The sequence below is a fragment of the Amyelois transitella genome, chromosome 7 (assembly GCF_032362555.1).
Source record: "Amyelois transitella isolate CPQ chromosome 7, ilAmyTran1.1, whole genome shotgun sequence".
NCBI classification, from domain to species: domain Eukaryota; kingdom Metazoa; phylum Arthropoda; class Insecta; order Lepidoptera; family Pyralidae; genus Amyelois; species Amyelois transitella.
In genome coordinates this window covers 658928-686438 of record NC_083510.1, presented here as the reverse complement: position 1 = coordinate 686438, position 27511 = coordinate 658928, and the positions used below count along the sequence as shown (strand labels likewise).

Here is a 27511-nt window from a genome sequence, read left to right as displayed (position 1 = left end):
TAAAGTTCGCTGGAGGTCAGGCAGGAGTAGCTTCGTGTAAAAATCTGACTCTACCCAATCCAGTATCCATGGTCAAAATCATACCCCGGACTCTTCTCCAGAGTAGTGAGATTGTAACAGGGACTAAAGCCAGGAGGAAGAAGGACTATGGAGGAGAGCTTATGATCTTTTTCACCCAGGTAAAAAACTATAGTTCCCGTAGGATATGTGGCATGTTGCCAATAAGCAGGTGGCGCTAAATTCGCGCGAATAGGTGGTGCTATTTTTATGCGGGCGAAGCTGCAAGTTAAAGCTATTTCAATAAATTAGAACAAAAAACTTAAATGTGTTTTCAATATTTTAATGAGTAAATTTATATTTGCTGTTAAAATCTTTGCTGGATATCGTCTTAATTTTCATTAATTTCTGATGCTTTTTTTCTGAGTTTTTCCTCGAATTCACATTCTTCGTAAGGAAGTTTCTCACTGCGTTAAGTAGCAGGTCAAATATCAACCATATTAGTTCTATTAAACTTATAATGGAGCCGCCAAGGCAGAGGCCGAAAATTCCTCCTAAATTTGCTGTAAAGAGAAATAATATTACAAGTTAACAAATAAATGATAATTTGTATTCCTTATACAAATTATCATTTTCAAGAAAAGAAAAAATACAGGAAAATGTTGCATATCAACATCTTTACAGAATTAGACATAATTCAGAAGAGGAGGTCACACAAACGGCTGTAGGCTCTGTTTACCCCGCAAGGGATATAGACGTGATTATATGTATGTATGTATGTAAGTCACACAAAATGTTGCCACAGTTGATGGCGGTCGGGTCAGGTATAGGCTCATTCCAGACTTTCTACAACTTCTGAGTTTCATTATTCTTATTTTTACTATTAGTAACATACCCTGGTAATAGTTATGAGTTCTAGCTACTTATAGTACTTACCTAGTACTTGATCCCACGTGTAAAGCACCTCACGCCTGTATTTCATACAGATATTGTCACCAAAGTGCACGTTAATCTTTGCGAAGCCTTCACTCACTTCACTACAGAGAAATAAGTATGTTCATTAGTGAAATAAAGAAAATCGCAAACAGACAGAGGTATGCAAATAGAGTAATAAGTCTTATTCCTCCTGGCTTTATTCCCGGTTGCGTCCTCACCTCTCTGGAGAGGTGAGAGATAGGTATTTGAATCTCAATTCTATCATTAAATAAATAAAAAAAACAAAATAAAATACTGTGTGTTGGTAAAAATAAAAAAAAAACTATAAATAAAAAACTTAAAAACATAAAAATAATCCTAACTTCAATTCGTCTTAAATCGTTGTTGTGTTAAAAAAATAACAAAAGGCGATCGTACTTTTTCGATACATAAAACTGTAACTTTTCTGTAAGCGGCCAATGTGTCAATTAACAATACATTTTTAAACAGAGCCAAACAGCTGAACGTGGCCACTTTCGGTCATTTCAATATTGTTGCCTCGGTCTGCCCCGCAGGGGATAAAGAAGAGATTATATGTATGTATGTATGTAGTGCCGAGTGGTTCCCGGCACCATTACAAAAAAGAATAGGACCACTCAATCTTTTTCCCACGGTTGTCGTAAAAGGCGACTAAGGGATACGCTTATGAACTTGGTATTCCTCTTTTAGGCGATGGGCTAGCAACCTGTCACTATTTGAATCTCAATTCTATCACTAAGCCAAACAGCTGAGCGTGGCCTATCAGTCTATGTATGTCAAAAGAAACAATCCCAAGTAATTATATAAACCTGTCCCTTAGTCGCCTTTTACGACATCCATGCGAACGAGATGGAGTGGTCCTATTCTTTTTTTTTTTATTGGTGCCGGGAACCACACGGCACTTTATTTTGACTCGGCAAATGATAAAAACGTACTCGAATCTCCTACGTTGCTGTGTGTATTTTACATCTGTATCGTACTGCGTATAATCGCACCTCTCATAACAGTCGCTGTCAGCTATAACACCTTTCATGTTGCCAAGCACTTTATCTGAAAAGAAAAAATAACAAACTTTGCTCAATGTTAATGTTACGAAAAACTTTAAGAAATGGTTTTTTTTGAAGACATAACTAAAATAAACATAAAAAAAAAATGTGTTGCCAATATAATTTTTGATATAGGCAGGTACCTACATATTATTGACTTAATTTCGGGGAACATTGCCAACAGATTTATAATAATTTATTACATCAGTAATATAGTCTTAATTATATATTTCGGCTATAATGAGCGTTAGCTATAATAATTAAGCCGAATTATAATTATTTGTACGGTTATACAACTGCTGTTTATGTTATCAGGATAAATACAGTTGTTTCAATTTAATTCGAAATATTTATTAAGTACAAGTTGACGCCCGCGACACCGTTTGCGTGTTATTGGAAATACGAAGGTAAAGGTTATTATATTCACTCAAATTTCGGTACATATTACAGAGTAGCTGGTCCCTTTGGCTTCTTCATCACATGATCCAGATCTTCCATTTTTATTCGCCAACAGAAAATGCTTATCAGGTTGAACAACTTTTGTTAAGACGTCATTTCGATCGACAATTTTTCATTCAAATCCGTTAAGTAATTCCGGAGATTTGCGTGTACAAACAAACATACAAACAGACAGACATTTCTTTTTTAATTTATGCTCAGTTACTATTTCTTCATCGTTATAATATATAATGTACAGACAAAACTTTTTACTGTATTATAATATACATATGTATATTGATCATAAAATACGTTAGTTGAATTACAGTTACTGCTTATAAGTAGGTACATTGTGGTACATAAACATTTCAAAGTTAATTGAAATGTTAAGGAGTTGTTTAAGACACTTGCGTTAACTTACTTTGTATCGTTAAAAATTATAACGTTTAACATTCAAGTGTGATATGGCACTGTGGAATCAACTTTATTATATTAATCTAAGCCATTAAAGAAAATGAAGTGCCGTGTGGATTCCAGCACCATCAGAAAAGAAAGGATAGGACCACTCCATCTCTTTCCCCATGGATGTCGTAAAAGGCGACTGATGGATAGGCTTATAAACTTAAAGGCGACAGACTAGCAACCTGTCACTATTTGAATCTCAATTCTATCTTTAACAGCTAAACGTGGCCTATCAGTCTTTTCAAGACTGTTGGCTCTGTGTACCCCGTAACGGATATAGGCGTGATTATATGTATATGTGTGTATGTATTAAGGAAAATGGTCCCACGTTCAAGTTCTTTAATATTTCGCAATATTTGTTTACCAAACTTAATTTCATATTTTGGGTCACTGAACGACAGAATTAGATACAACAAAACTTGTGTTACAAACTCCTTACTTGGCAAGCAAGTCTTATAAATTAAAAGTTGGTTAACCAACGTTTACGAGTTGAGTTTTAAACTTAAATTTATAAGTTTTTTGCTTTTAAGTGGCCAAGTTTTGTAAACGGCGAGAATTTATGTGTATCAACACCCTTATAATAACACTTCGGGGCACTTTATGGCAGAAATATGTGATAAAAAGAAAGATTTCTATTTTTTCTTAGAGTTTCCACAGGGATGAAAATTGGGAAGACGTGCAGAAACAGTCCAATCAGGATACATCGTGAAGAATTGAGGACTGTGATTTCTTGATTTTTAGAGCAAACCAAATCCAATCAAATATAGAATAGTAGGTATGATGCCGTGTGGTTCCCGGCACCAATACAAAAAAGAATAGGACCACTCCATCTCTTTCCCATGGATGTCGTAAAAGGCGACTAAGGGATAGGCTTACAAACTTGAGATTCTTTTTTTAGGCGATAGGCTAGCAACTTGTCACTATTTGAATCTCAATTCTATGTTAAAGCCAAATAGCTGAACGTGGCCTATCAGTCCGCTCAGGACTGTTGGCTCTGTCTACCCCGCAAGGGATATAGACGTGATTATATGTATGTATGTATGTATGTAGGTATGATGTAAATATGTCCTACGTAGTAGTAAGATACATACATATAGTCACGTCTATATCCGTTGCGGACAGACAGAGCCAACAGTTTCAAAAAGACTGAATGACCACGTTCAGCTGTTCAGCAGGCTTCATGATGAAATTGAGATTCCAATAATGACAGGTTGCTAGCCTATCACCTACAACAGGAAGCCCAGTTTCATAAGCCTATTCCTTAGTCGCCTTTTACGACATTCATTCCTACGTTATATTATTTAATATATTAAAAACGGAGTAACAAACCGACGAGTTTGCAAGAAGAGTGAATGCATGTGAATGAAGTGATAAAGTATGCAGAAAAGTCGGAAGAAAAGGCATAATTTTATGTTTGTACTAGCTGTCGAGGCAAACGTTGTTATGCCATATATAAATAATTTTTAAGTAATTTCTAGTTAAAAAAAAAATGTTGAGGGTGAACAACCCTTATCACTAAGGATTATGAAAAATAGATGTTGACCGATTCTCAGACCTACTCAATATGCTCACAAAATTACATGAGAATTGGTCAAGATGTTCGGAGGAGTACGGGAGCGAACATTGTGACACGAGAATCTACACTCATATTATAAAGAAGAAAACTTTGTTTGTTTGGTTGTAATGAATAGGCTCAAAAACTACTGGACCGATTTTAAAAATTCTTTCACCATTCGAAAGCTACATTATCCACGAATAACATAGACTATATTTTATTTTGGAAAAAAATAGGGTTCCGTAATAATTTATAAAAATAATTGGCAAAATAGCGTTTGCCGGGTCAGCTAGTTTTATATAAGATGTAAAATCAATACTACGATGATAGCATTACTGACGGATGCTTTCGTGAATGCAGATAAGCCGTTCCCAAGAGCACTGTTTGTGGATGTCCACGCGGAGATCGTGAGCTGTAACACAAACATGTATGATTATGGTTTCTCCCATTGAAATCTGAAAGATAAAGTATAATTATAGTCATTGAATGTAAGTTTTGGCTTACAAATGTAGGCTTACAAACTTGGGATTATTTTTTAGGCGATGGGCTAGCAACCTGTCACTATTTGAATCTCAATTCTATCTTAAAGCCAAATAGCTGAACGTGGCCATTCAGTCTTTTCAAGACTGTTGGCTCTGTCTACCCCGCAAGGGATATAGACGTGACCATATGTATGTATGTATGAATATAAGTTTTAGATATATACTTATTAATTTATTTTTCCTTCTTCGCATTTCTTACGATGACTTCATGTATAACATACATACATACATATAATCACGTCTATATCCCTTGCGGGGTAGACAGAGCCAACAGTATTGAAAAGACTGATAGGCCACGTTCAGCTGTTTGGCTTTATGATGGAATTGAGATTCAAATAGTGACGGGTTGCTAGCCCATCGCCTAAAAGAAGAATCCCAAGTTTATAAACCTATCCCTTAATCGCCTTTTACGACATCCATGGGAACGAGATGGAGTGGTCCTATTCTTTTTTTTTTTTGCTGCCGGGTACCACACGTTACTTCATGTATAAATATAGATATAAATAACACCCTGGTCTTTTAAAAAAAATACTCTTCTTCTTATTCGTCCTGGCTTTAGTCCCAGTTGCATCCTCACGTCTCTGGAGAGGAGCCCGGGGTAAGCCTTCGACCATGAATCCTAGATTGGGTGAGTCAGGTTTTTAAACGAAGCGATTCCCGTCTCACCTCCGCAACCTTTGCAGGTAAACCTTATCCGTATTGGATCGGTCATGGTTACAGATCTAGTTGCCTGAATGTGCAGGTTTCCTCACAATGTTATCTCTTACCGTAAAAGCATCGGTTAGTTTTCAAACTAATGTATATAACTTGGAAAATAGTTATTGGTACATGACCGAGGTGGGATTCGAACCTGCGCCTTTCTGTGCATCACGCATTTTTACTTTATCAATTTGACTACCGACGCATTCATTATTTGGTACAGCGAAATTTAAAATTCAAAGTGATAAATATAGTCTGTTCTTTTCAAAATCATTTCGCACTTCTATGGTTTTGTTTTTAATCAAAACTATAGCTGATAATTCATTTAATAATACTCTTTGAAGAAATAGTTCATTATAGAAGGGTCAGGTCAGGTCAAGTTTTTTTTAATGAACTGAAGACCTAGACAAACGTATCTTATTCAAATTAAGGACATCCTGGTCTGACATCGAGCTTGCAAGAGAGTTATGAATGTGGATGAAGCGAAGGAAGTATGCAGAGATCATGGCAAGTGGAAAGAGGTAGTCTCTGCCTACCCCTCCGGGCAAGAGGCGTGATTTTATGTATGTATGTATGTATAGAGCAGGCATTAAGGTAATACTTACATTTGTAGTGATAAGGTATACATCCACATATCTCCACAACGCGATTCATAACTGCAGATACCATACAACCATGGTAGAAGCCTGTTCCGTATGTCTGATCCTGTTTATATAAAAAACAAAAATTAAATTAACGACACAAACTGTACGGGTATTGAAATCAACTGAAATACCAGTCTTTTCAAGACTGTCGGCTTTTTCTACTTCGCAGGGGATATGGACGTGATCATATACATGCATATTCATACATATACATACATATACATACATATACGTACATATGCATACATATACATACATATAATCTCGTCTATATCCCTTGTGGGGTAGACAGAGCCAACAGTCTTAAAAATACTGATAGGCCACGTTCAGCTATTTGGCTTCAAGATAGAATTGAGATTCAAGTAGTAAAGAGGTTGCTAGCCCATCGCCTAAAAGAATTTCAAATTTATAAGCCTATCCCTTAATCGCCATTTACGATATCCATGGGAAAGTGATGGAGTGGTCCTATTATTTTTTCTATTGGTGCCGGGAACCACACGGCAAAACCAAACGTAATTAGATAAGCGTGTCTTGCAGCAACAAATAAATAATTTAGCTATTCATATCTGTGGATACTGGAAAAGGCATACCGTTTCCAAGATACAGCCTCTGCTTTCCACAGATAAGTCTTTGACGTAATCTGAAGAGTCGATGGTCCAGACATGCACGTTCACGTCGAACTGTGAGGACGGGGTGATGACCATCGAATTGTCCAGAAAAGTGATGGTGTCGCGTGCGTCGAAAACGTAAAGCTGAAAAAAATCTTTGGTTAAAACTATAATTGTAATTGGCTTTCACGCTTTGCTGGTCTGTTACTTAGCAAAAAAGTTATATAGTCTGTGCTAAGATAGCCGTGTGGTTCCCGGCACCATTACAAAAAAGAATAGGACCACTCCATCTCTTTCCCACGGATGTCGTTAAAGGCAACTAAGGGATAAGCTTATAAACTTGGGATTCCTCTTTTAGACGATGGGCTAGCAACCTGTCACTATTTGAATCTCAATTCTATCACTAAGCCAAACAGCTGAGCGTGGCCTATCAGTCTTTTCAAGATTGGTGGCTCTGTCTACCCCGCCAGGGATATAGACGTGATCATATGTATGTATGTAAGATTGTCATAGTGAATCAATTAAACTTGGAAATCTTCTTTATCTTTCCACTTGCCACGATCTCTGCATAATTCCTTCGCTTCATCCACATTCATAACTCTCTTCATGCAAGCTCGGCGGTTGCGGGTACTCTTGACCTGACCCTTTGCCATGTCGTCCTTAATTTGATCAAGATACGTTCGTCTAGGTCTTCCCACTCCGACCTTTCCCTCCACACTCTCCTTGTATATCTGCTTAGTCAACCTGTTTTAGTCCATCCTCTCTACATGACCAAACCATCTTAACCTACCCTTTTCTATTCCTGTAACTACATTTTCTTTCACATCACAACATTCCCTTATCATGCTTAGTCAACCTGCTATTAATTAATTAATCTGAATCTCAATTACATTACAGCTGAACTGGGCTATCCCACCAGACTTTTCAAAATTGTTGACGTGATGCTATGCTTGTATGTAAAAGTACATTCATAAAATCACGCCTCTTTCCCGGAGGGGTAGGCAGAGACTAACTCTTTCCACTTGCCACGATCTCTGCATACTTCCTTCGTAAAAGTATAAAGTTTCAATATAGTCCCATTTTCACCCTTCTGGTAATGTTAATTTTAGAATTGCTTCACTCAATAAACTTGGGACAGTGTTATTAAATTAATCAATTGGTTGAGTATGGTTTATAATTATGACTACAACTTGATAGTACTAAAATTAAAGAATCACAACTTGATGTAATTATTGAGAAATTAGGTCTTAACATTTGCGAATAATACCATAATAATAAAATTACCATTATTCCTCCTAAATCCTAATTTAGTTAATTGGAGATTCCATTTTCAACATCTAAATATCACAAACGATCTATATTTATTATTATTATATTAGTTTAATTTCATTAGATTTATAATTAGTTATATTTATATTTATTTTCATTTTATTTCATTGTATTCAGTCAGTTTTAGGAGTATATTTTAAGCATTATATTTCTGTGAATTAAACTGTAGTTCAGACCTGTAATTCTAAATATATCGACAAAATTTGACCAACAAATAAACTCCATTCCAATACCGTGAAATGTAGAAGATAAAATAGCCGGATCCAATAGATTCCAACTGGAATGTAAGACATCACAAAAAACTAGGGTGGGAGTAATTCAATACGGAATCCAACAGAACAAAAACTCCCGACAATATTGATAAGGGTAATCTGAATTTGTATTGTGTCAAAGTCTATACCCTTGCCTTAGGATTTATTGTTATTATTGTTTCCGGGTGAGGGGCTATTTCTTTTATTTATTTCTTTAAACTTTATTGTACAAAATACAAATTAATGTATAGCACAATTGGCGGACTTAATGCTAGAAGCATTATCTACCAGTCAACCATAGGGTCTGACAGAGAATTTTATATGAGGTCAAACAAAATAAATATATTTATACCTACAAAAAATATGAAATAAAATAATTGTTTTATCGGTAAAAGTTTTAAAAAATAAAGTTCATTTGACATAATAATAAGGTAAAGTCTGATTGAAAGTCTATAGACGCCGATAAGTAAAGTATTATCACGAGAGAGTAAAAATTTGTGTAAATATCCTGTATTTATAATTATAGTAAATATATTAAAAAAATTGCCGGTTTAAGAATATGGACGGAAATCAGTCAATTATATATCTATGGATAATGTTGATGATTTATGACATCATGAGGAACATAAGTAATAAGAAAAAGATGGCAATAAAATTAATAACATACATACATACATATGGTCACGTCTATATCCCTTGCGGGGTAGACAGAGGGAACAGTCTTGAAAAGACTGAATGGCCACGTTCAGCTATTTGGCTTAATGATAGAATTGAGATTCAAAAAGTGACAGGTTGCTAACCCATCGCCTAAAAAAGAATCCCGAGTTTGTAAGCCTATCCCTTAGTCGCCTTTTACGACATCCATGGGAAAGAGATGGAGTGGTCCTATTCCTTTTTGTATTGATGCCGGGAACCACACGGCACAATGAATAAAATTAATAAAAATGTAAATATTTACCAGAACATGACCTTCTATTTCGTTGCGGCCGGGTTTATATTTCCGACCATCGACAAAAACTTCCAGCGCCTCTGTGATTTGCATGCCTGATATGAAGTTTGTCTCTCCATCTGCATTTTCTCTAAATTAAAAAAAAAATGTCTAAATAGCCATTCAAAACGGCAATTCTGCCAGCCTTCTGGGCACAGTTGCTACAGCTATGCAGGGACTGTACAATTTGTAAATTTAATTTTAGTTTGTTATCATCTTATATGAGTAGTTTTATTTTGTGGTCATGATTAAATTCTGATTAATTGTGCAAATAACTACAAACGGGTTAAAAAAAATATGATATCGGTAATTTAACTAATCCCGTTCTTCTGAACGATAACGGCAATAAGTACCACAGTTTGTACTCCATCTCTTTCCCATGGATGTCGTAAAAGGCGTCTAAAGGATAGGCTTACAAACATGGGATTCCTGGCGATGGGTTAGCAACCTGTCACAATTTGAGTCTCAATTCTATCATTGAGCTAAAAAGCTAAACGTGGCCATTCAGTATTTTAAGACTGTTGGCTCTGTCTACCCCGCAAGGGATATAGACGTGACCATATGTATGTATGCTGCAGTGTAGTTTGTTCCGCCGCTTCTTCTACACATGCTCTTTGGAAGCGGTAGTAGTTATAAGTAGATTAAAGTTATGTGACGTCAATAAGTGATACCTTGTGTCCAATTTTGAAAATAAATCTATTCTATTCTATTTAATTCTATGTACCTATGTTAGTACTCACTTAAAATAGTTCATATCAAATTGGCAGCAGTATGTGGATACGAGGAACACCTGTTTAAACATCATTGAGCAGTTGTGCATCTTTGAACGCCAGCTGCAACCCACAAGTAGAACTTCGCAGGGTTTCTTTAACTGAGAAAGAGAGAGAGAGAGAGATTAGTGTTGTAAAATGTACTACAATCATCTTTATGAGTTTCCTTTAAGAATTGTCGCTTCGAGTCCGGTGGTATGGTTTTAATAATACATACATACATACATAAAATCACGCCTCTTTCCCGGAGGGGTAGGCAGAGACTACCTCTTTCCACTTGCCACGATCTCTGCATACTTCCTTCGCTTCAATAATAGTAATTCCTTTTAATAATAGTTCAATTAATTGAAATTATTTAGTTTAATGCTGATCCATTTTGATGTAATGTGGCGTGTGGTTCCCGGCACCAGTACAAAATAGAATAGGACCACCCCATCTGTTTCCCATGGATGTTGTAAAAGGTGACTAAGGGATAGGCTTACAAACTTTTTTAAGCGATGGGCTAGCAACCAGCCACTGTTTGAATCTCAATTCTATCATTACGCCAAATAGCTGAACGTGGCCGATCAGTCCTTTCAAGACTGTTGGCTGTCTACCCCACAAAGGATATAGACGTGACCATATGTATGTATTAATCATTCATCCGGCTCGAAGGACCATGATGAGTACAAGTAGTCATGATTTATAATTTTCGGCGAAAACAAAGAAGAATCATGGAAATTAGTTTAAAAATGATGAATTTTATCGGATTGAGAACCTCCCTATTCAAGATTTTGGATTACGGGGAACAAGACCTGATCATTTACGAGTCTCATTACTTGAAATGATCAGGAGAGCTCCTAGTCGCACGGCATTCAAACATGCTGTGAACGGGTTCTTCCTTCGGCGGATCCATAATAGGTAATTTGAAATGTTACATATGTATATGTAAATAAAAGCCCTTACATATGAAATTGTAATTGAAAAATTGAAAAGACAAAAAAAAAACTAATGAATGACGGTTAACGAAACACAAATACATGTGTAAAGAGCTGTACAATTTTGAATTTAGAATCCGAATAGAATTAAAGTGTCCAATTTCACATGTAAAGACCTAATATTTATTGGGGATCCCTTTCATTCGACTAATTTTTTTTTGTCCATAATAATTGGTGGCGTAATTGGTTATAAATATAGTTTAAACTAATTTATTTTTTGCGCGGAGCAGATGTAGTGTAATGCGCTTTAAGGCGAGTACTTCTTAGGTTAGGTTAGGTTAGGTTATGCTAATAGTAGAATGCTTAAAGAAATATGCCTAAAAACTTATGCCAAATAATATTATGCGTAACAATTATTAGGCTAAACAAAGGACTGCCATGTAAAATTATGACACAAAATTTTATGCTAATAGATAGAGAACCTATTTATTGTTATAATGTATTTCTTATGTACGACGGGACATTAGAGGCCATACGTTTTTATGTACGTAGACGGGTTGAGAATGCCAAACGGCATTTAATCTTCCCTTAGTTAATTTATTTTTTGTGCAATAAGTTTTTAATAATAAATAAATTACCAAATCCATGAGTGTGTTGAAATTGAGTTGTAGGTCTTCAAGCATTCCATGCATCTTCTTCAGGTACGGCGGTGGCTCGTATCCAAAGTGCTTTACGGCTGTGAAACTCTCATAGAACGCGTTGATTTGTGAGGAGTTGTAGCCGTGAGAAGACCTAAATGAAGAATACATACATATAATCACGTCTGTATTCCTTGCGGGGTAGACAGAGCCGACAGTATTGAAAAGACTGATAGGCCACGTTCAGCTATTTGGCTTTAAGATAGAATTGAGATTCAAATAGTGACAGGTTGCTAGCCCATCGCCTAAAAGAAGAATCCCAAGTTTATAAGCCTACACTTTAGTCGGCCTTTACGATATCCATGGGAGAGAGATGGAGTGGTTCTATTCTTTTTCTATTAGTGCCGGGTGCCACACAGCACAATGAAAAATAGTAATAAAAAAACCGCTTCCAATCGATATCCCTTTATTTAAGTCGGTTAAATGTCTAAAACTTTCTTATAAGTGTTACAAAAAACTTTCCTGGAAACCGCATCTAAATCAGTTCAGCGTAACGCGAGATAATCGCGGACTGGCATACAGACGTACAGGTCAAACTGAGAACCTTTTTTTTTCGAAGGCGGTTAAAGTAACGTTGAATCAAGTAGTATACTGAATGCCTGATAAGCCTGTTCAAACCGGTGAAATATTCTTTGAAATTTTGCATGTAGGTTATCTGTTGTAGAAGAGCACCAAAGGGCATGTCCCAAAATTTCCCAGAGTACAGAAATTATTTTCGCTTCACGCGAGCGGAGCCACCAGTAATATTACGAGCGTTAAGAGTGAAGCCTCTTATTATTCCTTTACCTACATACATATGTATAGTCACGTCTTAATCCCTTGTGGGGTAGACAGAGCCAACAGTCTTGAAAAGACTGATAGACCGCGTTCTGCCACCATAAGAAAAATAAAAACACATAGGATAGATAGATTTGAGATTCAAATAGGACAGGTTGCTAGCCCATCGCCTAAAAAGGAATCCCTTGATTGTAAGCCTATCCCTTAGTCGCCTTTTACGACATCCATAGGAAAGAGATAGAGTGGTCCTTTTCTTTTTTGTATTGATGCGGGGAACCACACGGTACCATTTTTCCTATTCTTGTAGAAATTCCTTTCATAATATTCCATTTACATTATACAACTAATACACCCATATTAAGTTTCATCTTTCATCAATTATCGATATTTCGTGATGGTATCCGCTCTTATGTAAAAGGTTTTATCGCAAAATGCTTCATAATTTTATCAGAAAACTAGACTAATTAATTGACGGCCTCTGTGGCGCAGCGGTAGTACGCTAGTCTGTGACACCGGAGGTCTCGGGTTCGAATTCCGGTTAGTGTATGATGAGAAAAGAACTTTTTCTGATTGGCCTGGGTCTTGGATGTTTATCTATATATGTATAAGTATTTATTATAAAATACATTCAGTCAGAAAAGTATCGGGAATGGATTATTTATTTATGGTTCCAAATTCAAATTTTTGTTTTTTTTGTTGTTGTTAGATTGGCACAACTGTTTTCCATTTTGGCGCGGAGTTTGAGTTGCATCTGTTGTTTACATTAAATACAGTGCTATTTTTAGTTATATCATATCTAGTGTGTATTGCTAATTTCATAATGGATAAAAACATCGAACAAAGAGTTTGTCTTAAATTTTGCATTGCCAATGGAATATCGTGTTCGGAGTCACTGAAAATGTTACAGAAGGCTTACGGTGAATCGACTTTATCAAAAACTCGTGCTTATGAGTGGTACAAAGCGTTCAAAAGCGGTCGAGATGTGATGGAAGATTTGCCTCGCTCTGGTAGGCCATCAACGTCTGCAACTGAAGTTAACATCGCAAAAGTGAAGGAAATAGTGACTGAAAATCCTCATTCAACTTTGAGAGAGATAGCCACCGAACTTTCTGTATCTCACGAGTCGATCCGTACCATTTTAACTAATAATTTGGGTATGAAACATGTTGCCGCTCGGCTAGTCCCAAAAGACCTGAATTTTTTTCAAAAACTCAATCGCATGAGAGTCGCTGAGGACATGCTAGAACGAGTCAATTCCGACCCAACATTCATGAAACGCATTGTTACTGGTGACGAGACGTGGGTTTACGAGTTTGACATGCAAACTAGTCAACAAGCTTCGGAGTGGCGCCTTCCAACTGAACCGAAACCGAAAAAACCACGCCAAAGTCGTTCAAAAGTCAAAGTCATGTTGACTGTTTTCTTTGACTATCGCGGTGTTGTGCACTCGGAATTCTTGCCGGAAGGTCAAACGGTAAATAAGGAATATTATTTGAGTGTTATGCGGCGTTTAAGAGAGCAAATCCGACGAAAAAGGCCAGATTTCTGGAAAGAAAATTCTTGGATTTTGCACCATGATAATGCACCTTCGCACAAGGCCATCATTGTGAACGAATTTTTAACCAAACACTCAACAAATACCATCGAGCAACCACCATATTCACCAGATATGGCTCCAGCCGACTTTTTTCTTTTTCCTAAACTCAAATTACCACTTCGTGGCACCCGTTTTCAATCGGTAGAAGACATAAAAGAGAATTCGCGGCGAGAACTGACCTCAATTCCGGAAACAGCGTTTAAAAAATGTTTTGATGATTGGATTGTTCGTTGGCGTAAGTGTATCGTTTCTAAAGGAGCATATTTTGAAGGTGATAATATAAATTTGGATGAATAACAAACAGTTTGTGTATTATTGATCTTTTCCCGCTACTTTCTTGACAGAGTAGTATAGTATCGTTGAGTTAGTATCTCGTAACACAAGTCTCGAACTTAGTTTTAGGCCAACTCAAGCTGTGTAATTTGTCCCGTATATATTTATTTACTAAACTAGCCGAGCCCCCGGCTCCGTCCGCGTAAAACGAAAAGTCCCAGTTCGCTCGAGAATTTCCGACAATACTTTTTTAGCGGACGACCTCTAATCACAATACTCGTTTATCTCCTACCTTTCTGCCAAATTTCATCTTTATTTGCCTTTCAGTATTTTAAGGCTGCTGGCTCTGTCTACCCCGCAAGGGATATTGACGTGATTATAGGAATGAATGAATAGAAGATAGATTATCTGCAAAAGCTATATCATATTTAACCCTTGTAAATCTGTAATAATCGCTCGGAATAAAAGCTCGGATCATGAATTCTTATTATTAACACAAGTTCCAATTCCAAATTATTTTCCATTTGAAGACGGCAAATTGTTTTGACTTAGAAAAAGATGTGAACATTGAACTCATTTTCTTAATGGCGTTGTTTTTTAGCATTTAGTCTAAACATGTTAGCAGTAATAAATGATTAAGCTTACAAGGATTCGTATCATGTATCTTGTATGTATTTATGTATTTTGTTCGTAATGTAGGTATGCATTTTGCCGTGTGGTTCCCGGCACCAATACAATAAAGAATAGGACCAATCCATCTCTTTCCCATGGATGTCGTAAAAGGCGACTAAGGGATAGGCCTATAAAATTGCGATTCTTTTTTTAGGCGATTGGCTAGCAACCTGTCACTATTTGGATCTCAATTCTATCATTAGGCGAAATAGCTGAACGTGGCCGATCAGTCTTTCCAAGACTGTTGGCTCTGTCTACCACACAAGGGATATAAACGTGACGATGTGTATGTATGTATGTTAACTTTTTGTTACTCACAACATTTTTGTAATATTTCTTGTATTTGGTCCATATACCACCTCAGGGTCGCATATTGCGACAGCCGGGAATGGTACCTCTGTCATCGGGTAATGAATGGATTCCACCTGAAAATTTCATAGGTGGCTTTATTATTTGTCAATGTACGAGGGAGGCACTGAAAATTTCGGGAATCAATCAAGTGACACAATATTACTATTAAAAAAAATGTATTTATTGCTTTTCGAAGTTTTCTCCGCAGAATTTGACACATTTTTTCCATACGATGAAACCAATATTGAAGCAAGCATTCCATTTGGAAGTTTAATCATGATCACAATGTTTTCCCTCACTATAAGAGCATCGGTTAGTATTCAAACTAACACTTCGAAAATAATCATTACTACATGGCCGGGTGGGATTCGAACCTGTGCCTTTACCTGTAGCAAAAAAATCATACATATTCCTATTTAATTAGTCAGTTATCAGCATAAATAATATGGCATACATACATATGGTCACGTCTATATCCCTTGCGGGGTAGAGGGAGCCAACAGTCTTGAAAAAACTGAACGGCCACATTCAGCTATTTGGCTTAATGATAGAATTGAGATTCAAATAGTGACAGGTTGCTAGCCCATCACCTAAAAAGAGAAAAAAGAGAATCCCAAGTTTATAAGCCTATCCCTTAGTCGCCTTTTACGACATCCATGGGAAAGAGATGGAGTGGTCCTATTCTTTTTTCATTGGTGCCGGGAACCACACGGCAAAAAAATAAATAATTTTATTTGATAAAAAACTTACCACAGTAAGTGTGGGATTAACAACAAACTTATGAAAGATCATCATGTCCAAATACCCACATAGGATTACACCGGCCAATATGATTAAACTCCATACGAAATGTACCATCGCGTTTGAGCTCTTATGAAAATAATAGAAGCCGTGTAAGCTACAATTTTTGGAGTATTCTTTGAATATTGACGCTGCTGTTTTCTTTTGTGGTGAGTCTCTGGAAGATTAAAAAATAATAATTACATTATATAAAGTCAATAAAGGGAAATACTAATCAATCATACATTCATATAATCACGTCTTTGTCTGAGTTGGACAGAGCCTACAGTCTAGAAAAGACTGACAGGCCACGTTCAGCTGTTTGGCTTAATGATAGATTTGAGATTCACATAGTGAAAGGTTACTAGCCTATCGCCTAAAAGAAGAATCTTAAGTTTATCTATCCATTAGTCGCCTTTTACGACATCTAGTGATGGAGTGGCCCTATTCTTTTTTCTATAGGTGCCGGGAACCACATGGCACTTATAAACTATTACTACGAGTACTAATAAAACATGGGAATATTTTAGGCGATGGGCTATCAACCTGTCACTTTTTCAAGCTGTGGTCGTTTAGGCTTGATAAGACTGGTGACTCTGTCAATCCCGTAAGGTATAAAGATCTAATGCTAAATAGTATGAAATTACATCATAGCTTGTGCCGTATGGTTCTGGGACTATCAAATGAAGACGAAATAATAACTATATCGTACAATAATGAAAGCTTTATAGAAGTGAATGTCAATAAATTTACCTTTTGTGACTCTTAGCCGTAAGATTCATTTTGATAGCGGTAATATGTTTCAGCAATGTAATTGAAATTCTTCTTATTGGAGTAATAAAAAAATGTATTTCAATTTATCAACTAAACTAGACATCGCCAAATTTATCAAAATTTTTATGAAGTTCCGATAAATTTTAACTTTCTCTCAAAATTTAATATTTCTTTTTCATTTAGTTAATTATCACTAATTAATTATCTCTAAGCACTCAGTCAAACAATATATCATTTAAACATTCAACAAATGTTATTTTTTAACACCAGTTTCTTAAAAAAATGTACCTACCGAACGAAAGAATCGTCAAAACTAAAGTGAAAATCAATTAACACAGTAATTAAAAGGTACAATGGACTAATTGTACCTTCCATCGGTGAGAGTCACTCAATAACAATATTAATGGAAAAACTTTGCCGCGTGTAATTGATTGAAGTGATGAATTAACTTTGAAGTAATTAATTGAGGGTTGCGTCTAAACCAGATTTCAATAAAATAAGGTTTAAGTAGGTATTAACACCAATTTAAATTTTCTGTATTTATGTATATACTTACAAACAAACATACATAATTACATATGGTCACATCTATATCCCTTGCAGGGTAGACAGAGCCAACAGTCTTGAAGAGACTGATAGGTCACGTACAGCTTTTTGAAATCGTTTTTTGAAGTCGGAAATACAGTAATCGTGTTCTGAATAATTCTTGAGGCGACTAAAGGATAGGCATACAAACCTGGGACTCTTTTTAGGCGATGAGTAAGCAACCTGTCACCATTTGAATCTCAATTCTATCATTAAGCCAAATTGCTGAACGTGACCATTCGGTCTTTTCAGGACTGTCGGCTCTGTCTACCCCGCAAGGGATATAGACGTGACCATATGTATGTATGTATGTTTGATTCTTGAACGAAATTGAAACCAAAAAATATTCACAGTCAAGATATCAGGTCTTATCCGATCTATTTTTAAATGTGACCCGTGTCAGAGCCAATTTCAGTCTTGATCCTGTTAGAAGTACTAATGAAAATGTCAGAAGGGGTCTAATATAGCTGTAGGTAGAACAGACCTTAATAAGCCAATGTAATTAACGTTTTATACATACATACATATAATCACGTCTATATCCCTTGCGGGGTAGATAGTGCCGACAGTCTTGAAAAGACTGATAGGCCACGTTTAGCTTTTTGGCTTTAAAATAGAATTGAGATTTAAATAGTGGTGAAAGGTTGCTAGCCCATCGCCTAAAAGAAGAATCCCAAGTATAAGCTTATCCCTTAGTCGCTATTTACGACATCCATGGGAAAAAGATAGAGTGGTTCTATTCTTTTTTCTATTGGTGCCGGGAACCACACGGCAGGTTTTATACCTACGTCTATTACTGGGAGGGGTAGGCAGAGAAACATCGTGACTACCTACATTTTTGAATTTGCCATTCATGCTGCTTTATCTATAGCCAACCTTTTCATTGCGCCGTGTGGTTTCCGGCAATTTAAAAAAGGGTCACTCTATTTCTTTCCCATTGATGTCGTAAAATGCGACTAAGAGATAGTCTTATAAACACGTGAAGAGCAATCTTTCACTAATTGAATTTCAATTCCATCATAAAGCCATACAGCCAAACGTGGCGTTTTAGTCGTATCGGGACTGTTGGCTCTGTCTACCTCGCCAGGGATGTGGACGTGACTGCACATACATATGTATGAGAAATAAAATAGAACGAGTGGGCTTAACGTCTCACGAAGCGTGACGTCACCAACAGTTTTATACTGAGCGCCAGTTTATTGTCTATAAACCCTTTTGAGTGACACGCATTGTGATAGGGTCGCTTGTTACCCCATCGGAGATAATTTGTAGGGTTCTGTAGGAAAAAATAAAACCATAGCCTACCAAAGCATACCAAAAAGTACATAGGCTACTGTGCCGGGGTAGGCCTTTGATTATGAACCTGGATTGGATTAAGCAGTGCCGTGTGGTTGCCCAAAATGATATCTTTATCTTATATATAAAACTAGCGACCCGCCCCGGCATCGCACGGGTGCAAAATTCGGAAAAAATTATACATAAAAACCTTCCTCTTGAATAACTCTACCTGTTACAAAAAACCGCATCAAAATCCGTTGCGTAATTTTAAAGATTTAAGCATACAGACAAACAGACTAAAATAGCGACTTTGTTTTATACTATGTAGTGATTCTTGTGTCACAATGTACGTTGCCGTACTCCTCCGAAACGGCTTGACCGATTCTCATGAAATTTTGTGAGCATTTCTGAGTAGGTCTGAGGTCTTTTCATACCCCTTAGTGATAAGGGTTGTCCAGTCTACATTTAACATTTTTTCTTAACTAGAAACTACGTAAAACATATTTATATGGCAAAACAACTTTTGGAACAAAAAAGAATAGAACCACTGCATCTCTTTCACGGATGTCGTATTAGGCGACTAAGGAATAGGCTAATAAGCTTGGGATTCTTCTTGTAGGCGATGGACTAGCAACCTGTCACTATTTGAATCTCAATTCTATCACTAAGCCAAACAGCTGGCGTGGCCTATCAGTCTTTTCAAGACTGGTGGCTCTGTCTACCCCGCTAGGGATATAGACGTGATCATATGTATGTATGTATGTAACAACTTTTGCCGGGAAAGCTAGTTATAAATATAATTGGACTCGCACTTGACTGATTCTATTTTAACGTCACATCATCAAAATGTTCGAATCCCTCCCACATATCCACATGGGATACTTACGAATAAAATTTCGCTTTCAAAGGTATTTCGGTGACAAACCTGAACTGCTTTATAGATATTTATATTGATGGTTTATAGATATGAAAAAAAATCTTGCGTAATCTATACCAATATTGTAAAGCTGAAGAGTTTGTTTGTTTGTTGAAAAATTATTTTTGTGTTGAATATACCATTTATCGATGCAGGCTTTAGGCTATATAAAATCACGCTGCAGCTTTTAGTAACGAACAAATAATGGAAAATGTGAAAAAAAAACGGGGAAAATTATTCATCCTTGAGGGCTTAACTGATGCCCAAAATAACTATTTCACGCGGACGAAGTCGCGAGCACAGCTAGTATACTTAAATGTGCAGTGATTTGATGTAAAGGAAAACTATTTTAGTTTTTTTTTTCTTACAGAATGCGTTACACATTTCGAAGGGAAAAGTGTCAGTATCAATTTCAATTAATTTATTGCATATCATTTTGTAAATTTCAGTTCTAACTACTACAATCTTCACTGGTATAATAATGGTTTCAACATGAACCCCGTGGGGTATAGCAACATTATTATTAATGGAACGGCAAGCAGTTTTGTCAATTTAATTAAGTACGATTTGATTTTATTCAATTAGGTTTGTTCAATTATGTAATTCAATTTAAATTAGCATAATATAATTTAAAAAATTATTGCGTCAATATCATTAATTTGTATTTAATGTCAATTCCAAATTTATCGGGGTTTGAGACCGGCTTTTACATTGCTTTTTTATGTAAAAATAAATAAATATATTCGAGACAAATTACACAGATTGAGTTAGCCTCGAAGTAAGTTCGAGACTTGTGTTACGAGATACTAACTCCACGATACTATATTTTATAATAATAATATATACAGATAAACATTCAAGACTCAGACCAATCAGAAAAAGTTCTTTTCTCATCATACCCTCGAACCCGGGACCTCCGGTTTCACAGACAAGCGTACAGCGATGCCACAGCCGCCATAAATAAATTATTTATATAAACTTTATTATAATAAAATTAATTAATATATAATGAAGGAAGTCAAAACTCTATTCATTTCCCTTAACGTGAAAAATTCGGGAAACCCACTTAGTGCTCCCCTGGAAAAAATATGGAACCAAAATAGGAATAAAATGCTGCAGTGCAGTTTGTTACCACTTCTTCTGCACTGATGCTTTGGAAGCGGCATTAAACTTAGTTTTAAGTAATTTATTTGACGTCAACCAATTAAGTGATATGAAATATTATTATCCCTTAATAATGTTTTTTTTTTTTAATTTTGTATTTTTTTTATTTTTTATATGCTGGACCTTAAACTCTATAGACCTAGCGGTCTGAGCTGTATAATGATAAGTCAATCAAAAATAATAATTACCCAGTATAATATTTATTTTTAGCATTCTGGTTTCGGAAATTTTTGATAGGGTTATAGCCCGTTTTTATGTTTGTTATAGGTACTAAAGACATTGAAAAATTCTTTTTTTTAATTAAAAACAAATCCTTTTGAAATAATAATCAAAGTTCTTGAAGACTTCCAACCTGATACCATTTCCATTAAGAAATTTTATGAAAGCAATATAATTTAATATCTTTTTAATGTCTCGGCAACGGGAATGTTTCAAATTGTTGTTTCAAAGTGTAATCTTAGTAAAAGGTGCATTCATAATGTAAATGAACAAGTTTTGATACACATACATACATATGTATAATCACGTCTATATCCATTTCGGGGTAGATAGAGCCAACTGTCTTGAAAATATTAAAAGACCACGTTTACTTCTATGGCTCAATGATGGAATGCATACATACATATAATCACGTCTATATCAATTTCAGGATAGATAGAGCCAACAGTCTTGAAAATATTAAGAGGCCACATTGAGCTGTATGACTCAATGATGGAATTGAGATTTAAATAGTGACAGGTTGCTAGTATATCGCCTACAAGAAGAATCCCGAGCTTATTAGCCTATCCCTTAGTCGCCTTATACGACATCCGTGAAAGAGATGCAGTGGTTCTATTCTAAAGTGCTGGAAGGCACACGGCACTCACATTGGTTGCGAATTATGATTATCAAGGGACGACATTTTTTTTTTTATTCTTTTCAATTCTTTTTCTTCTTCAAACTTCATAAAGTTTTGGTTCAGAAATATGATAATGAATACAAATACTTTTAATAAATAATAATAAAAAAAAAACTTTAAAATTTAATTGATCAATTCTTCAGACCCTGTAAATAGATTCCCTGTGGCATTGTACCCAGAAGGCTAGTAGCATTACCACATTGAAGGGCACTAGAAATTATTTAGCAATATTTTTGCAGCTGCCTCAAAGGACAATTCTCTTAGGGAATAAAATTCAATTTAACAAAATTGTAGCGTTGTATTTTTAATAAATTATATTCCAAAGCTACGTAAAAAAAAATAACACTTAAATATCTGAAAGTTCTATAGAATACAGTTAATAAACATCAGAATTTTGAATTCTAGAAAGTCTACAATTTCTCATTACATTTTTTGAAGAAAAAAAAACATTTACAATTTTATCCAACCTTATTATGTTGAACTTAAAATAATTATGTCTGTCTATAAGTGGTCTTACGTAAACTGTCTGAATAAATAAAAACAAAATTTGATTCACTTATATAATCAGTAAAACATTTTAAAGAGATATCTTTTTATTTTCTAGTTTTTAATAATTTTGTTAATATTTATGCGTATTCGTGCCGTGTGGTTCCCGGCACCAATACCAATTCTATCATTAAGCCAAATAGCTGAACGTGGCCATTCAGTCTTTTCAGGACTGTTGGCTATGTCTACCCCGCGAGGGATAAAGATGTGACAATATGTATGTATGTTAATGTATGTATATTTATTATTAACAGCATAACGTAATTCTATTTTAATTTAAAAATTTTTACTGTTCGGTTGGTAAAGAACCATCAGTTTTGTTATATTCCTTGCGGGGTAGACAGGGCCAAAATACCTGAAAAGACTGAAAGGCTGTTCAGCTGTTTGGCTAAATGACGAAATTGATTTTCAAATAGTGATTGATTTCAAATAGGCTAATTAATCTGGAATTCTCCTTTTAGGCGATGGGCTAGCAACTTATCATTATTTGCTTCTAAATTTCATCATTAAACGTTACATACATACAACATATTAAGTCTATTTTCATAACAGAGTAGATAGAGCCAACAGTCTTGATCATTAGGCTATCCCTCAGTCGCTTTTTACGACATCCATGGATATGGAATAATCATATTACCGTACCGTACCGTCACTGGTTAAACGATCTTTTCAAGACTCTGTCTGCCCTGTAAGAGATAAAGACGTTATTATAATATATAATATGTATTACTTGATTCATACAAAAATATACTTATTAAAAGAAAAAAAAGACATTAAACAATGTAAAACTAAACGGTAAAGTAAACTTATAAATATAATTCAAAAACGGTCGGTTTAACTCAAAGACTGCTGTATTTTAATTGCAAATAGTAATAGTGAAATTTTCGGCGAAACGTTTCTCCGAAACGTTTTGTTTCGATTCTGCGGAATAATTACAGATGGGACTGCTGGACATTAGGGTGTCCCGTCGATGTATGAAAAAAAAATTTTTTTAAGCTACTCTAATGCAAGAGGTGTCAAAATTTGCGTAATTGTATAGACTATACAAATATAGTAAAAATAGTTGAATTGCGTGTCGTCTTTAGGGTTCTACCACACTTGAAAGTTTACAAAATTTTATATTTTACCATATGATCTTATACACCTGAAATGAAATAAAAAACAAGTTACAAAGTTATTTTTTTCATTAAAATCAGTGATTTAAGGTACAAGAAAACAACTGAAACAAAATTGAAGCTGTAAATTAAAACAGAAAGTTAAAAATTAAATTTATTCTTGTATGTAAAATTTGGCATTTCTGCTCGAGATTGTAACCTGTTTCGTATAAATCCATTTCTAGAAGAATCGTCCATTACACTTTGAGAGGCCTCTGTAACTAGTCTTATATCAATACCCTTAACATTTTTTTAAACTTCTGTACGAGATTTAGATACAGCTCTGTGAATTTTGTTTTTATCGACAACCAGAGTATTCTTTATCTTCGGCAGAAACCAAGCTGACGTCAGCTAAAACTGCAGAAACTACAGCAGCAGCAGATCGCGTAGACAAACCTTATCTATCACAGATCTAAGCAACTGTTGGTAATTGCAATGTATTCCGGTTTGCTTTTGAGGGAGATGGTGTCTCTGTCGAATAAACGTTCGTCGGCGATGAATATACCTATTAACGTTTCTGAAGGAAATGGAAGCATCAAATCTTTGTCTGAATTTGTAGCTATAGAATCACATTCTCGAATGAAAGAAGACTTTATAGCCGCCCTTGTAGACTCGTCGACTTGTCTCTGCTGTCGTTTCATTATTCTAGCTTTTTCCTTTCTATCAAAACACTTATAGCCATTTTTCTGTCATTTCTTTGGTCCAACAAAAAAGCTCGCTCATTAATGGAAACTTTCATATTTTTGGACACGAACAAGATACAAATGAACTGCATTTACAAGCAGCAACGTCAAAAAGCTTCTCAGATAATTTTAAAAATAACTTTACTTTGTTTTCCAAACTGTAATTTTGCTTGCTTTTGGGGTATCTTTTTAAATTGAGGTACTTCTCGTAATACGACTTCAGCAATTGAGTGATTCGCTCCTTAGTTACTGACGGAATTGAAGCTTTAGCCCAGATGCTAATCATTTTTTCGGATATAATCGAAAATATATTTGAATTGGATGAATCTTTTCCATTGATCTTGACTTTTAAGTCATATCTGACAAATACAATATATTTAATCAGGTCTTTTATAGTTGGTAGCTGTTGGTCATACATTTCTTGGTATGGTCCCAATAAATCACAACTAGTATCACTATGCCTCGAACTCATTATTAAAATAGGACTATAGCAATAACTTATTACTACTTCAAAAGCAATAAAAAACGCTTAGTCTTGTAGGAAACACTAGCTAGTTGAGTCATGAAAATGCTCGAAACAAGTTGAAAATTGAATGCATCTGCAGGTTGAAACTTGACAAATTCGAAGCCGCTGGTAACACGTTTTGGCTTGTAAATCAATGTAGTGTGTGTATTACATACAACAAAACATCAAAACTTATATATTTATTAATTTTTACGCTCATTACCAAGAATGCAAGATTGCCATAAAAATGCCAATTTCTGAAAACTTTGACGATCGGTAGAACCCTAAAGATATCGTATTATATATTTTTTTATATTTTTGTAGTAATCTACGATTAATTACGCAGCTTTTAAGATGTCTTGCATTAAAGAAATAAAAAAAATTTTTTTTCGGGACACCCTACTGGACATTCTATGACAAGGGTTTGCCTTTATTTATAGCACAGGCATTATTTGGTATTATTTTTTTTCTTCTTTCTAGTTGGTGCTATTTTCGTGTTTAAAATAGTCATTGATATAAAAATATTGTTAAGAGACTGAAGGAGTGACTAACCAATATTGATGTTTTCAAATACCTGGTTATGATAACTGAATTTTTAATTTTGTTAGTATGATTTTATTGAATGTGATATTATATCAAGAACCTTTATATATACATGCATACATAAAATGACGCCTTTTTCCTAGAGGGGTAGGCAGAGACTAATATGAACGATATAATAATATTTTTACCCGCAACTTCACCCGCGTGAATTTAACGCCATCTACAAAAAGCAACGAATTAAACGCCACCGAAAATAAACTACGAATTTAGCGACACTTTAGACATTTATTATAGTTTACTTCATTTTATTTATTTATTTTGCGTTTATATATATATATTTATATATTTTCACTTCATACTATTTTCGCCAACAGATAGCTTCAGTAGAAAAAATCTTTCCTTATACATAGGAACTCCTTTTCCTTCATACTTATTACTCTCAAATACACAAGGATAGAATCTGTCAAAATAAATAAAGTAGTTCCTCGTATTTGAATAACATAAATTACAGAAAATGGAATCTGAAGAATATGTTTACTATTACGATAACTTGAGTATATAGCTTTATTCAGTTTACTGAATAGGCTCTCAGTTCCTGATGGAATAGTTGAAGTGGCTTACGTTTTGGGAACGCCGTCGCTTTATTGAAGAATATACATATACTAGCTTTCCTCCGCAACTCCGTCTGCGTAAAACGTATTCTGTAGTTGTCTCCGTACTCTTGATAATACATGTAGGTATATAAAATTTCATCAAAATCGGTTTAGTGGTTTAACTGTGAAGAGGTAACAAAAAAAATACTTTCGCATTTATAACTAGCTTTTTATTTACAAAAAGCAAAGAATTAAACGCCACCTACAATAAACTACGAATTTAGCGCCACCGACAAAAGAATGCCGGTTTATCGCAACTCCCACGGGAACTATAGTTTTTACCGGGACGAGAAGAACCCTATGTCCTTGTCCTGATTCATACTTATATATTACGCAAAATTTCAAGATTAGTTCAGTAGATAACGCGCGAAGAGACAACAAACAAAAAAACTTACATTCGCATTCATAATATTCATTCATAGCATTCATAATAATCTCAGTTTGGTCCAAAGATTCGACTGGTTGAGAATGCCTTGTGGCATTAAGTCCACCTATTGTACATTTTACGTGCATAAAGTTTAAATAAATAAATAATAAAAAAAAAATAGTCTGATCGATTTGTAGCCAATCATTGCGATGGAGGGTGCAATTGGGAACATGCAAATATACTTGTATCTTCCGATAATTCGATTCGCCGTTCGACGGCCCCTGTGGCGCAGTGGTAGCGCGCTTATCTGTGACACCAGAGGTCCCAGGTTCGAATCCTGGCAAAGGCATGATGAGAAACGAACTTTTTCTAATTGGCCTGTGTCTTGGATGTATTGATTTATAAGTATTTACTATGAAATATAGTATCGTTTTGTTAGTATTTCTTAACACAAGTTTCGAACTTACTTCGAGGCTAAATCAATCTGTGTAATTTGTCCCGTATACGTGTATATTTAAAAAAAAAAAAAACATTTGTAGAGTCCCCAAGGTCATACTAACAATGTGTATGTGTAGCCAATTTCACTTTAGAAGGAGCGATGATTCGGCTCGACCGCCACCAAAGGGAAAGATCTTCCGCCAGGCTAGGTGTGACGCCTAGGGAACCGCGCGACAGACGATGTTGTGACGGAGGTTATATTTATAATTTGATCTTTGTTTGCGCGATTTAGATTCTTCGTTGCTATTCAGCTGAGCGCGTCAATGACTTCGTGATAATTAATCACTTTGTCCTGAATTGCTATTTGAAGTACTATAAGAGAAAAGAGTTAATATGAAGTTAAAACATTTAAAACATAATTATAAAGAAGATATTGACACTGTATAGAAGTCAAAGATCTAAACGCAGACGATAATTATATGGAATATTCTGTATCTTCGGTGAATAACCTTACATAAAGACACATCATTCGTGAAGGTTATTTCCATTCAATATTTCAACTTATCTTTATCGGGCATCTAGAAATACGAGTATATTAGATTTTTGAAGCAGTGCAGAATTAACTTTTCAATTTCCATGACACAGAGTGTCAAGTCAGT

General features: G+C 35.3%; 1 protein-coding gene and 1 non-coding gene across 2 annotated transcripts; one reads left to right on the top strand and one right to left on the bottom strand.

The window, feature by feature from the left end:
- Positions 1 to 339: 339 nt before the first annotated feature.
- On the bottom strand, positions 340 to 10315 carry LOC132901907 (uncharacterized). Its single transcript, XM_060945087.1, has 7 exons — positions 10254 to 10315; positions 9484 to 9604; positions 6928 to 7089; positions 4793 to 4907; positions 1887 to 2001; positions 934 to 1034; positions 340 to 560 (listed from the first exon to the last, which is right to left on the bottom strand). The coding sequence occupies exons 1-7, from the start codon at positions 10313 to 10315 to the stop codon at positions 340 to 342; spliced, it is 897 nt and encodes a 298-aa protein (XP_060801070.1).
- A 16376-nt stretch (positions 10316 to 26691) lies between these two features.
- On the top strand, positions 26692 to 26763 carry Trnah-gug (transfer RNA histidin (anticodon GUG)). The gene has a single exon. It is a non-coding gene; the product is annotated as a tRNA-His (tRNA).
- Positions 26764 to 27511: the final 748 nt, after the last annotated feature.